Source organism: Leuciscus leuciscus, assembly GCF_965113295.1.
Source record: "Leuciscus leuciscus genome assembly, chromosome: 10".
NCBI lineage: Eukaryota > Metazoa > Chordata > Actinopteri > Cypriniformes > Leuciscidae > Leuciscus > Leuciscus leuciscus.
The window spans coordinates 29196249-29210791 of NC_138734.1; the positions used below are offsets into that span (position 1 = coordinate 29196249).

Genomic DNA, 14543 nt, shown 5'->3' on the forward strand with positions numbered 1-14543 from the left:
TGTTGCCCAATGCTGGTCAGTCTCGCACCATCTTTTGACATCAAGACTAATCTGTATAATCCTACTTTGAGCGCCATTCTAGTCATTTTTTTCATGTAGGGGGCACAATTTGAGATGTCTCCAACGCAGTATAATTCTCTCGCATTTGATTCAAACCGAATCAAATAAATTTTTCATAATATACATATAATTTATAGTTATTATAAATGATATTATAGTTATAGTTTGTGGAAAATGTGTGAATATGTTGAAGCGTGCGCTTCTCTGTCGCGATTCCCGCCCTCCCTTCCCTGCTGCACGCGGCGCTAATTGGTGCTCTCTGCTCGAGCCAGCAGACACGAGCCCCACAGACGCGGACACCTCAGCCAAATTCACATTGAGTCCAGTCACACTGAGAGAACAGTTCATTAGTCTTTTTATTTGTTTTCGTTTTATGTGCCCCCCTTAATTAAGTTGAAGAGAGCTTAGTTTGGAAACAGCGGAAACGTCTTCAAAACATTTCAAGCATGACTTTGGATAATAACGGGTTTTGAAGTGTCAAACTGCGCCTCAGACTTCGAGAAAATAACGACAGACACCAACTCTCTCACAGGTACTCGTTATTAATAATATTTCATTATTCTGTTGCATTTCAATGGTAGATACTGTGGAGAAAAACACTAAAACCTAATCAAAATTCAGCAGTTCAGACATTTTGATGAGGTTTTAAGGTGCATCACTCAGAATAAGTGAAATTTGTGTTTTATGACGGTCGATAGTCGATAGTGATCATCTTTCCTTAGTTATATTATACATATATTATATTATGTTATTAAAGATACTGCTAGCAATTAAAACGGTGGCATGTCTGCCATATGTGATACTGACTTTAGGGAATAAAATGAATTGCTAACTCTCGTGAGGATAAATATTTGCAGATATTCTTTGAGGTAGCCTAGTTGATAATGCATGGCTCTCCCCTTTCTCTTCTCCTGTTATCTTTAGGTGATAGGAAACGTGTGATTTCAGAAGATTTAATTCCCATACTGTGCTTTATTAAACATTCTCTTACTGGCAAGCAACTTAGTGTAAAGCAAATATTTGACTTTAACAAGTGCATATGATAAAAAAAAAAGCATCTTTACAAAAGCTCAAATGTATTTATTAACACCCATGCTTGCTATTGTATAGATGCCCATTTTTTTTTTTTTTTTTTTGCATATTATACTGTACATGCATTATTTTATTGACATATTAATTTATTTTAGATTTTAATTTATTTTAGATTAAAATTTATTTTAGTTTAAAATGTAATTTATAAATAATAATATATTGGTTAATTTATTAAATAAAATTATATATATATATATATATATATAGCCTAGTTCAGTTTGCTAAGCCTATGTGTCATTCTTTTCCAGTATACCCATTGCAGTTTTCTTCACTGTGCATGATTTGCTAGTCAGGTGGTAAAGGAATGGGATTTGTGATGGGCATTTGTAGCATTTGCGAACAATGTCGTTCCAAGTTTCAGAAAAGTGCATTCTGATACAGGCTCCATGGGGACATTACCAGACAGTCTATGTGGCATTACGTCACTTAAGTGTGGACTTGGAGGAGGAGGAGGGTCACAAAGGCTTAGGGCAGCATTTAAGGATCATTATCATTAGAATTGACCTCATGCCAAAGTAGGTTTTTGTCTTAAATTGTCTTAAATTCATATCTGCTAAGTTTTATGGATTAAAAGCCACAAAAACGCTCATGGATGACTTTAAATTAAGGAAAAGATTAATAAGGTTGTGAAAGCAGATAAGGTTTGTTTTCAAACGGCCGGCCAGATTTGCTGGTGAGGAATGTTTAATGGGAGTAAAGTGTGTCTGTTGTGTCTGTCAAGGGAATGAAAGATGGGAGATTCTCAGCCTGCCTCTGGTCCTCCTCACACGTCCACGCCAACTGCTGAGCTGGGATTGGCATTAACTCTTGACTCTTGAAGGGGACTAAAGTAAGCCATGCAGGACGTAGTACTCGAGTGGTTTAGAGGGGGTTCTTTCTCTTCCCAGCGGTATTTGCCTCGTGTTAACGGGCCGGATAATACCTCTCTATGATGCACGCAGACTTTATGGAAACTCTCACACACTCCACCGTTTTATGGGGTGAGACCAAGAGAAAGTCCCAGTCATAAGCCACAGATGGAGTATACACACAATTTATAGACTATGTGAGTGTTCCTTATTAAGTATTGACTTATTAATATCAATATTAGCAGTTCATTTATCTATATTGATTATATTTAAAACATGAGCGTATCTGTTTTTATTTCATTTGCATGCACAAGCACACATGCTGTACAGTACAGTTGTACCTGTGTTCTCAATATAATGTTTTGCTTAAGCAAGCTGGACCTCTGACATAAATGTGGAGAGGAAAGCATGATTCAGAGGAGCTGGATTTCCTCTGTGTATGCTGAAGAATCAAAGTAGGGCAGTAAGTGGCAGTGTGATGGATTCTAGTTGCTCTGAATATGTGTGTGTCCGTGTCTAAGTGTGTTTACTGTACGTCCGTGGAGCATAGTGCCACCTGGGTGTTAAAAGGCTCTAGCACAGAAGTGTGATTTCTTTTTGTAGACTTTTTTCGTGCATTTTCTCTCCGTCTGTCTCGCCTCACTGTCTCTCCTCACTACATCAGCAGTATATGAGGCAGTAAGACAAAAACATTGATTCTTTTAAATCCTAGATTTCTTGACTCATTTAGAAGGCAGAAGGCTGTGCCCTAGTGCAGAAACAGTCTATCCTTTTCTTTTTTTCAGTTTTTTCTTTAAAAAAAAGGAAAACGCGTGGCTTGCCATGCAAAAGTGCCATCATAATGCTAGGGTGTGCTGTTATGCCATGTTTTTTACAGTAATTGCCAGGGTTGCCAGATCTCTCTAGCCCAATGGCCAATAAAATAAAAAAAGCCCAGAAAATAGTGTTGTAGTGTTGAAACTGCAAAATTGTACGTTCCCGTACAAATAAATAATTAGCAGCAAAAGCAGGGCAATTTCTTACATTTGGATCATGAGATAAATGGTCAGTGGCTTTATTCCATCAAATATATGTCAGATATCTCACAGCTGATTGGTCCAGTTTTGGTTTGTGATCTCTTACCCGGAATGAAACCTCCTCCTCCTCCGCAGGTTAGCTGTGTAATTTAAGTTACCATGGCGATGAACACTACCAAAAACCAATCAATCTTCTTAATCCTGAAAAAACTGAGTTTGCACAAATTAAATTCATACTTGCGTAGAGCCACTAAAACTTGCTTCATAAAATAAGCCAAAGGTTTTTGGAACAGATCTATTATGTTTTGGACACATATGCAACCCTTCTGGTCTTCCTAATAACCTGTGTTACCTGAGTCCATGTTTTTTTTCACTGAATGTTTGTATCCTAAAATGACTGATTGACATGTTGCGTTCAGCTTTGTCTCCTTCAAAGGGATTCTGTCAGCGGCCTTACACACCTGAACACCCTTGATAAAAACCCCAAACTATGTCAAACCCCTCGTCTCTTATCCATCCTTCACACGGCCTAAACCTTACACCATCCGCCCCCTCTTCACCTGTGTGCGGGTAACAGTACAGTTTTTAATCCGCTCACTCCAAACACAGCTAATCGACAGGAGGCATTATCCGAGCACTTTGTCTGCTCTCAATTACGGCTATGGAGGTTCCAGGATGGATTGAATTACCCATAATTCCCTAAACCTGTCACTCACAGACAGACAGACAGACCGAGTGTCAGGTATTCCGGGCACATAATGAGGTTCGGGAATGTTGGCAGGGAGGAATTTCTTCGCTCTCTTTCTGCTCTCTGTCATTAGATATGCACCTGGCTCTCCTCGAGCTAAGTGCAGGTATGAGAGCTAAAACAACCTTCTTTAAAGATGAGAAGGGGGATTAAAAACATATCATTAAACATGGACTTGGCTCATGCAAAAAGGTCTAAAGAGAGAGCTTCGCCCTTTTTAATGTTTGCAGAACACAATTGAAAGCTTTTTTTTTACTGTACACTTTCCTCTGTCTAACATTGTGGAGATACTTTATATCTTTTTGATTTGCCTTTACCATAACAGGCAGAGTGCAGTGATCCATGGATGATGATGATTAACTTCATGAATGGCTGTGGATATAAAAAACTGCCTTAAGTCAAATTTACAGACTGTAGGAAACAGTTGTTGAGGATTAGAAATTTAATTTGAGATTAAATTGTTATGACATCATCCTGCTGTGTGATTGGGCATTTAAGTTGAGGCCAAAGGACTGTCCAAAGTGTCATGCGAATACTATTCAATGAGTTGAACTAAAGGTCTGCTTTTACTTAAAAAATAAAAAATATGTGAGCTGTCAGTCATTCAGTTATGTCCTGAGGCAATTATAATGTATTCACAACAAACAAGGGGAAATAAGATTTTACAAATGTTTCCATTATAGGTAGGCCTATTAAGTTGAGTTGTTTTCACATTCCGGGTCACAGAATCATGTATCACAGTTTTTAAGTGGAATTATTTTTTAAATAAGCAACTTTTTATGTCAGTCTGTGTGAGTACGTGGCTGCATACAGTGAATATGTCATTACATTTATGTCTATGCTGAAAATAGTTAACTTAGAAAGAAGAGTAACAGCTGATCATGTGATCTCAACATGGCACACGTCCCATAAAGGGACACCCCAGAATAAGATAGCTTGTTCTAAAAGACTGACTGGAGTCTGGAGAGTGATATCTGGATTCTGTATCTAATGTGAGCATCATTTTAATGATATTTCTTAAAAATGTATGTTTATTTCTTCATATGTAAAACATTTCTAAGTAGAAAAACTAAAAGCACCTTTATTGTGAAAATATGCTGCAAAATATGCTGCTTGGGAAACCACATAAACAATAAATACATTCAATATTCAATAAAATACATTCAAAAATAGTAAAAACTCACTTTACATTTACACCAGTTGGTGTCAGTATAAAGTCCAAGACCATATATTTAAAATTTTGCAAACTTGTTGACGAAGGATATTTTTACTAACTACCTTTACTAACCACAATTGCTTATATATTTTCCTTATATATTAAAGCTACAATATGTAAAAAAAAAATCGCCGCTAGGGGTTGCTAACCTCCTTACAATAACAACGGCATAGGTTGATGACGCAGTGATAAGCGGAATGATGGAACTTGCTGTCATGCTGATGGATCTAATAATGTTTATGGATGGGTGAAAACATTCATGAATAACATTAGAATAACATACTTATCATATTCTAACATTTCATCATGTTGAGCTATATAGCATTGATTTGTTTTATTTACATTTGCTCACCTGTCCAATAAAGTACATGCAAGAGCGGCGTCCCTGGCAAGTCATGACTCATGAAGCTCTGTCAATTCCAAGTTAATCGCGGACTTGGAGCTCTCGGCATCTCAAAAACGCTGTGCAAGTGGTTTTGGGATATTTTGATACAAAATTCTTATTGTACCTTTAAGGAAAATTAGGCTACTTATGCTACTTAGGCCTACATTTTGTGTAAACAGCACCATGTGTGAAAAGCACCTTTACACTACTACATTTCTTACAGTAGTGTAACACAATGCAGTTGCTATTTATACTCGTGCAAACAGTATTGTACCACTTTCACTTAGTATAAATAAATACCCTTTGCTTTATTTGAAGTAATTCAACTTCAGTCATTTATGTTTAATTGGAGTTATGTGGAATAATAAATGAATGCTGCCAAACTAACTTAGCTCCATTTCAGTTCAACCAAAACAATTATTTTTTACTATCTCTGGCAGCAACAAAACCATATTTCTGTTTCTCATAATAATATTTTTTTTTACCATTTGAATTTTTCCTCTTTAAGCAACAAAATAGTAGTTGTACAGGTGGCGTCCATGTGAGCTGACACTCTAATGTAACTAGGCTTTGGTTATATAAAATATTGAAGCCAGAAAATACAGCCAAATATCCACAGAGCAGTATTTTAATGGTTATTCTGAGGGGGCAAATTATAGGATATTATTTATCTTCTTTAAAAACCGGTGTTGGTCTTAGAGAGCCCAACCGTCACCTTGAACATGATATGAATTTCATTTGACGTAACAAAGACAAATTTTCGTTGTATGTTGTGATTAGAATATTATGAAAACATAACATGGCCTTGGTGTCTGCGTGTGCTTATGTTGATATGAATATTATTTACACAGAGCAAGGGGGTAAGCCTTGCACCCGACTATGACCACAGTGAAAAAATTGACCCCTGCAAAGAATAACACACATGCGTAACTGGAGCTCATAATAATGAACTTGCTCTGACCTTTTGTAAAGCTGAACGGTAAAGTAATGTAGTTGACTATGTCTGGGGTAGGTGTGAGCTGTCCAGGAGATGTTTGCGTGACACAATAGCTGTGATGTCAAATCAGAGGAGGAAGAAAACGTAAAAAACATGGGAAAGAAGTTCTATTGTTTGATATATGAACTTCCAAGACTCTGGCATTACCCAAGAGCCCCAGTGCAGATATCGTCGTGACACTTGCTCTCTGAGATAGCTCCCTGAGCCCCTTTAAATCTGCCTTTACATGTCACAAATGCTTTATGATCCATCATAATCAAAGCTATCTGTTATGCCGCCTTGTTCTTTTAAATAAACAGACAAATCAGACTTATCTTTGTGTTGGAGTTAAAGATATGTAGGCCTATATCTGCTGTGTGCATTCCTTAGTGACAATGTATGTCTTTGTCAGACACATCTAAAAAAATTGATTAACTGTGTTTCTGTTTTGTTTAACAATGCAGTGGATGTGTTTGGGTAGCAGTTGGTCATTAAAATAAATGGACACTATTTGCATGAAATTCAGTATTGGTGATTGATATTCAACAAATAAAAAGGCTAAACAACTGACTTTGTAATATATTATTTTAATGCGACATGTACGTATGAAAACAATTTCACCAGATGGAAAGAATGAATCATACTAGAATAGAGTAGTGATTTTGTAGCGAAAATTTAAAAATAAACTAATTACAAGCATAGATACATACAATAGAACAAAGATACAAATGATATAAATAGTGCTTTATTGAATAATCAAATGTAAAATAACACTGCATGGTCTTCACTGTAAAAATGTAATACAATTGAATCTTTGTTAAAGCTACAAAAGTGATTTTCTCTTTGTCTTTTGTTTGATTAACATTAATGACAGATGGCAGAAGGTATATTAGGCTGCTGTCACGTTTAAGACCTAATGTATGCATCCAAAATAATGATCCGCACCGGTTTTGTTTCTTAATTGTTTATGTTCACTTAAAACATCAGCGAATGTGTTTACAATTTTGCGTGTACGTGTCTAAGCACAAAAAGTCGAGAAAGAGAACTGAAATGAAGTTCTGAATTGATTTTTTATTGTTGAAGGTGGTGAATTTGTTCCAAAATGTGGAATTTTGGTCTGGCCATTTGAAAAGGGGTGCTTTAAAAGATGAATTTAGAGAGGATTTTACTCAACATGCCAAAGCACAACACACTGTCAACACGCTCAAGCCCTCACTGACAAGTCTCTTAATTAATCCCTTTAAAGCAACCCTGCTAAAAATCTACGTAAACCAACTAGTGAGTTGTTGGACAACAAAGTTGAAGCCTCTCCATCCCCTCTTTCATAATTTGCTCATTCCTTCATTCAAAATAATGGGACCTTTTTGAGAGCCCCTGCTCTGGAGTGTCAAGTCAAGTCAAGTCAAGTTTATTTGTATAGCGCTTTTCACAATACAGATTGCATCAAAGCAGCTTCACAGTATTAAATTAAAATAATACAACAAAGTTTGTTTCAAGAGGAATTTATTGATTGATAAAATTAAATTAAATATCCCCAAAATATCCCCAACTGAGCAAGCCAAAGGCAACAGTGGCAAGGAACCGAAAAACTCCATCAAGTGACCTAATGGTGTCCTAAAACTCCATCAGGTGCCTTAATGGAGAAAAAAAAAACCTTGGGAGAACCCAGGCTCAGTCGGGGGCCAGTTCTCCTCTGGCATTGGATAGAGGCCGGATTGTAGTTTGAACTGTAGGATTATATGAATGCCTGGCTGAAGAGATGCGACTTTAATCTAGTTTTAAACTGGGAGAGCGAGTCTGAGCAACGAACAGTATCAGGAAGACTATTCCAGAGTTTTGGAGCCAAATGTGAAAATGCTCTCCCTCCTTTGGTGGTTCTGGATATCCTAGGTATGACCAAAAGCCTTGAATTTAGTGATCTCAAAGAGCGCGATGGATTATAGGGCGATAGAAGATCCGTTAAATAGACTGGAGCTAAGCCGTTTAGGGCTTTATAAGTCAGTAGCAATACCTTGTAATTAATACGGAACTTTATAGGTAACCAATGCAATGATGATAAAATCGGTGTTATATGATCATATTTTCTTGATCTCGTAAGAACTCTAGCGGCGGCATTTTGGACTAACTGTAGCTTGTTTATTGAGGATGCAGGACAACCAGCTAATAAAGCATTACAGTAATCCAGTCTCGAGGTCATGAATGCATGAACTAACTTTTCTGCATCAGAAACTGATAGCATATTACGTAGCTTAGCAATGTTTCTAAGGTGGAAAAAGGCTGTTTTTGTAACATAAGAAATATGATTTTCAAAAGACAGGTTGCAATCGAGTATAACACCCAGGTCTTTTACTGTAGAGGATAAAGTAACAGGACATCCTATGATGTTAAAGTTGTATTGTGCGAGGTTTTGTGGGCGGTTTTTTGAACCGATAAGTATTACCTCTGTCTTGTCTGGATTTAATAAAAGAAAATTACGCGTCATCCAATCTTTTATATCTTTAACACACTCTGTCAATTTGGAAAATGTAGCGTTTTCATCCGGCCGTGATGAAATATATATTTGAGTGTCATCAGCATAACAATGGAAACTAATTCCATGTTTCCTTATAATATTTCCAAGTGGCATCATATATATTGAAAATAACAGAGGGCCTAATACAGATCCCTGCGGCACTCCATAGTTTACTGGAGTTATGATCGATTTTTCTCCATTTAAATAGACAAAATGGTAGCGGTCAGATAGGTATGATTTGAACCAGCTTAGTGCTTGTCCTTGAACACCAGTATAATTTTGTAGTCGATCTAAGAGTATTGTGTGATCTATAGTATCGAACGCAGCACTAAGATCAAGTAAAACTAGTATTGAGATACAGCCTTGGTCAGAAGCTAAAAGTAAATCATTTGTGATTTTAACGAGCGCAGTTTCAGTGCTATGATGCGGTCTGAATCCAGACTGAAACTTTTCATAGATATCATTTTGTTGCAAGAAAGAGCCCAGTTGAGCGGACACCACTTTTTCTAATATTTTAGACATAAATGGAAGATTTGAAATGGGTCTATAATTTGCTAGATTATTATGATCTAATTGTGGTTTCTTAATGAGAGGTTTTATAACTGCCAGTTTAAATGTTCTTGGAACATGACCTAAAGATAAAGACGAGTTAATAATATTGAGGAGAGGCTCTTCCACTACAGATAACACTTCTTTCAGTAGTTTAGTTGGTATAGGATCTAATAAACATGTTGTTGTTTTAGATGAGGTGATAAGTTTATTTAACTCTTTTTGTTCTATAGTTGTAAAGCACTGTAATTGTTCTTTCGGGGTGATAATTGAAGCTGAATTGTAAGGCGCGATTGAAGATTGAACGTTTATAATTGTGGTTCTGATGCTTTCTATTTTCTCAGTGAAGAAGTTCATGAAATCATTACTACTGAACTGTAACGGGATATTTTGTTCGGGTGACGTCTGTTTATTTGTTAGTCTAGCCACGGTGTTAAATAGAAACCTTGGATTGTTTTGGTTGTTTTCTATTAGTTTGCGGAGGTGCTCAGCCCTGGCAGCTTTTAGGGCCTTTTTATAACGTGACATACTGTCTTTCCACGCGATTCTAAAGACCTCTAAATTAGTTTGTTTCCATTTACGCTCTAAAATACGGGTTTCTCTCTTTAAAACATGCGTAGTATTGTTATACCATGGTGCTTTATTTTTCTCTCTGACCTTTTTTAATTTAATAGGTGCAACCACATCCAATGTTCTAGAGAGAATGGTGCTCATAGTGCTAGTTAGTTCTTCTAGTTCATCTGTTTGTTTGGGTTCAGGCAGCAGCTGAGACAGATTAGATAAGCAATTTGAGAAATTATCTATGGTGGATGGGAGGATTGTTCTGCCTGGTTGATAACGCGACGCCACATGACATATTACAGCAGTACGTAATATGCAAGTTACCATGTAGTGATCAGTGACTTCATCACTTTGTGGAATGATATCTATATCGGTTGGATCGGTTCCGTGTGATATAATTAAATCGAGTGTATGATTAAGACGATGAGTTGGTCCGGTGACGTTTTGCTTGACCCCAAATGAATTTAATAAATCTGTAAACGCAGCTCCTAACGCATCATTTGGATTATCTACGTGTATGTTAAAATCTCCAACAATTAATGCTTTATCGACATTGACTAATAGGTCTGAGAGAAAATCTGCAAACTCTTTTAGGAAATCAGCGTAAGGCCCTGGCGGTCTATATACGGTAGCCAAGGCTAGAGATAATAGGGATGTTTTTCTAACATCTAAGAGCGTAACATTTAGTACAAGTACTTCAAATGAGATAAACTTATAACCCGTTTTCTGAGTAACATTTAGAATATCTTTATAAATGGTTGCAACACCTCCGCCACGGCCAATCAGACGGGGCTCATGCTTATAACAGTATCCAGGAGGAGTAGACTCATTAATACCGAAATAATCATTTGGTTTAAGCCAGGTTTCAGTAAGGCAAAGTACATCGAAGCTATTATCTGTGACTATTTCATTTACAATAACTGCCTTAGGTGTGAGTGATCTAATGTTTAGAAGACCTAGCTTTAGAAATAGTTTTTGTTTACTAATAGCAACATTTTCTGTTTTAATAACAATTAGATTTTTCCTAGATCCTGCATTAGATTTATTATTTGATCTCACTAAACGAGGAATAGACACGGTTTCTATGCAATGTTCTACACTAGTATTTATATCAGTTGAATTGGTGCAGCAGAGACTATGATTTGGACTTTTGGTTACTAGTCAAAGGGTATTTAACATTTTGGAGATGTTATCTGACAGAAGATCCGCTCCGAATCTGCTTGGGTGTAAGCCATCAGCACGGAAAAGCCTAGGACGCTCCCAAAACAGATTCCAATTATTTACAAAGAGCAGTTTCTGCTCATTGCACCATGACATTAACCATTCATTTAGCGCAAATAATCTGCTGAACTTTTCATGCCCTAGTCGGTACGTGGGAAGCGGTCCTGACACAATGATCGTTGTTTCAGGCGATGTGCTGCGTACCGTATCGATTAGATTCCTGAAGTCTTTCTTCAGAATCTCCGTCTGGCGCAGCCTGATGTCGTTCACTCCCGCGTGCAGGACCATAGTTCCGACGCGCTCGTCACCGTTCAGGATCTCGGGAACGCGAGCAGCGATTTCAGAAACACGAGCACCAGGGAAGCAGTGACTTTGCACCTTACTTTTACCTAACGTAGCGTGTACGTGCCGAACGATGGAATCGCCGATGATCACAGCATCGCGTTCTGTTTCGCGTAGAGGGGAGAAGCGGTTTTGTGTCGATAACTCGAAAACCGGGAGGGTCGGAGAAAGTCTTGGTCTAAACCTGACTCGCGTCTTCCGCTGCGGAACCACCCAGGCTTCGTGGTGGCGTGTTGGAGCCGGAGTGAACGAGACCATGGCTGATTGCGACCGATGCTGAGGAACGCACGGAGTAGACGCGGTCGGAGTCAGCGGGTTAGTAACGTTAAACACTGATTTGTGTGCGTCGGCGCGTGATGTTTCAAGAGCCAAACACCGGTCTCTCAGCTCGGCCTGTCTCAATAAAAGGTTGTGGATCTGTTTCTCAACAGCTTCCAGCTCAGACTGCAGTGCGTGAAGCTCAAATGTGTCCTCACCTGCACCAAGCGGTAGACTACTTACATCTGATATATTCGCCATTTTAACAGATGGACAGTGAGTTAGCAACGAAGCTACCAGTGATGCTATCAATATTAATACTAATTTATATTATAAGTTTGTTTGTAAATGAGTGTGGAGAAGACGCGTTCAGCCGTGATCCACGGACGTAACCTTTAAGAGTATGCAGCGTTGGATCACTAATAGGCTTGAGACGCGTCTGCTCAACAGTCCGCGTTGTAACTATGAGGTTTTTTAGTGGTAGGGGTGTAGAGTAGACGCACGATAGGCGAAAAAAAAGTGTTTGTTTATAAGTGAGTGTGGAGAAGACGCGTTCAGCCGTGATCCACGGACGTAACCTTTAAGAGTATGCAGCGTTGGATCACTAATAGGCTTGAGACGCGTCTGCTCAACAGTCCGCGTTGTAACAATGAGGTTTGAGCAGTAGTGCTTCTCAGTGAGGAAGAGTAGAAAATGTTCGTTGTAAGCGGGTTTAAAGAGAAAAATCAAGAATTATAAATCAAATCGATAGAGCTCCAAAAACAACAACGCATTCAGACGCAACGCATGATAATGACAGGACAAGACATTATTCATCGTGTTTGTTGAGTGTTTCTTATTCACCTGAGCTTTTATGAACTCAAAGGCGCGAGAGAAAATAAATAAATAAAAATAGATAAAAATAGCTGAGCGCAGGAGTGTGTGAATCCTTGTTCTTAATGATTCCCTGCTGAGGGAAATTTCCTAATGAAGATGGACTACAACAGTTTTTTCTCTCTCTCCCACAATTTCATGGCACTCTGTTGACTAATGAAGCAGAGATTCAGACATGATCGTCACCCCAGCCATTCAGCTTTTACAATACTGTTTGTTGTAGAAGCAAGAAAGGGAGACGGGGACAGAGCAGACGAGAGATGGTGTGAGAAAATAAAAGAAAGGCATTTGAACGAAGGCTGAAAGTGGCTGCTCTCATCAAGCTGACCTTTTGTTTAGAGACAAACAGATTTAGAAAGAGGGAGAGAAAGTATGTGTGTTGGTGGACAAAAGAAAGGACTTGAATAGAGCAGCAGCTGATGCAGAGCTGCTAAAATGCATAGACATGCCTGAAAGAGACCACAGTAAAGCAGCTGAACATTTGTTCGGGATTTAACAAGACCTCAAACACACACACACCACACACGCACACACACACACCTCACACAAAGATGCCCAGCCACTCCCTTAGATGACTCCATCTAACTGTCCTCTCCATCACAGGTCCACAGCAGCAGAACTCTCCTCTCCCATCATGAAGACTGCTGGGGGGAAAAACAAAAAGCAGCAGAGGAGCAGACGTCAGCATCTCCACCAGGTCGGGATGGGGCGGTTCTCCAGTGTCTGGTGGTCTACATTGATGATGCTCTTCTTCTCTCTGCCCAAGGTGGACTGCATGAAGGAGAGTGTGCCTAGAGTTAAACTCGGCTACAAAGGTAAAATGTGTCCTTATGTGACTTTTAGACTTCAACATTCTCTTTATTCCTAAAAGCTTTTAATTTGCTCTATGTCGACAATTTCTTTTTAGAATCATCTATTAAATCTTTAGTGTTTTGCTGAATTACCATGTATTTATTTTAAACATCTCCTGGAGCGTTAGTCATTTTTAAAGGTTACATTTTGAAGTACATTTTGGAGTGTGATGAGAGGTTTACAGCTCACTTGAATGAGGTCAATATTTAGACTGCACATGTGACTGATTGAGTGTACATGAGGGATGTGCTGCATATCACAGTAGCAGTATGCAAGTTTTGTATATTGTATATACTGGGAACACACACACACACGCACATGCACGTGCGTACACACACACACACACACACACACACACACACACACACACACACACACACACACACACACACACACACACACACACACACACACACACACACACACACAGACACACACACAGACACAGAAACACAGCTATCTAAATGAAGATATATGCTTAGACATCTACTGTTTTTTATATGAAGCTATTTTTAATGGCTATATAGTTCAAATGATTCCTCAAAGAAAACTTTGCATCTTTAGAATGATAATACTTTTGCTTTAGGCTATGATTTTTTTTTTTTTTTGCAGATAGGTATGTCCCCAATTGTTTGCAACAATTTGGCTCACTTCTAGAGACATTTTGTACTTAAACTAGATAAGGAACTTCCACACACGTATGCATCATCTCATCTATTTAATTACTTAGCAATGCCCCAGCAACCACACAGAACACAATAGCAAATAGATTGCAATGCTCTGGCAACAACCTACAACACCCTAGCATTGTGGCAGCAAGTTTTGTACAGGTGAGCACCACTCAATAGGGAAAATCTGAGAAATTTGTCGATCGGTCAATATTTTGGATGATCATTTCTAGTGTGGTTATGCTCAAGTGATGTGGTGCTGCACCGCCATGAAAGTTTGTATTTGCATGCATTTTTAAGCCTTGCCTGTTTAAACGTTTAAGTGAAACGTCAATGAGAACAATCAATTTGGTACTCACGCGCTGT

At 38.4% G+C, this 14543-nt stretch overlaps 1 protein-coding gene across 1 annotated transcript in view; it reads left to right on the top strand.

Moving 5' to 3' along the window:
• Window positions 1-316: 316 nt before the first annotated feature.
• Window positions 317-14543, top strand: part of sema3d (sema domain, immunoglobulin domain (Ig), short basic domain, secreted, (semaphorin) 3D) — a 46087-nt gene continuing 31860 nt past the window's right edge. Inside the window, exons 1-2 of the mRNA XM_082181801.1 lie at window positions 317-592; window positions 13261-13472. Of these exons, the coding sequence (XP_082037927.1) occupies window positions 13292-13472 (181 nt within the window). The 5' untranslated portion in view covers window positions 317-592; window positions 13261-13291. The remainder of the gene's footprint in view (window positions 593-13260; window positions 13473-14543) is intronic.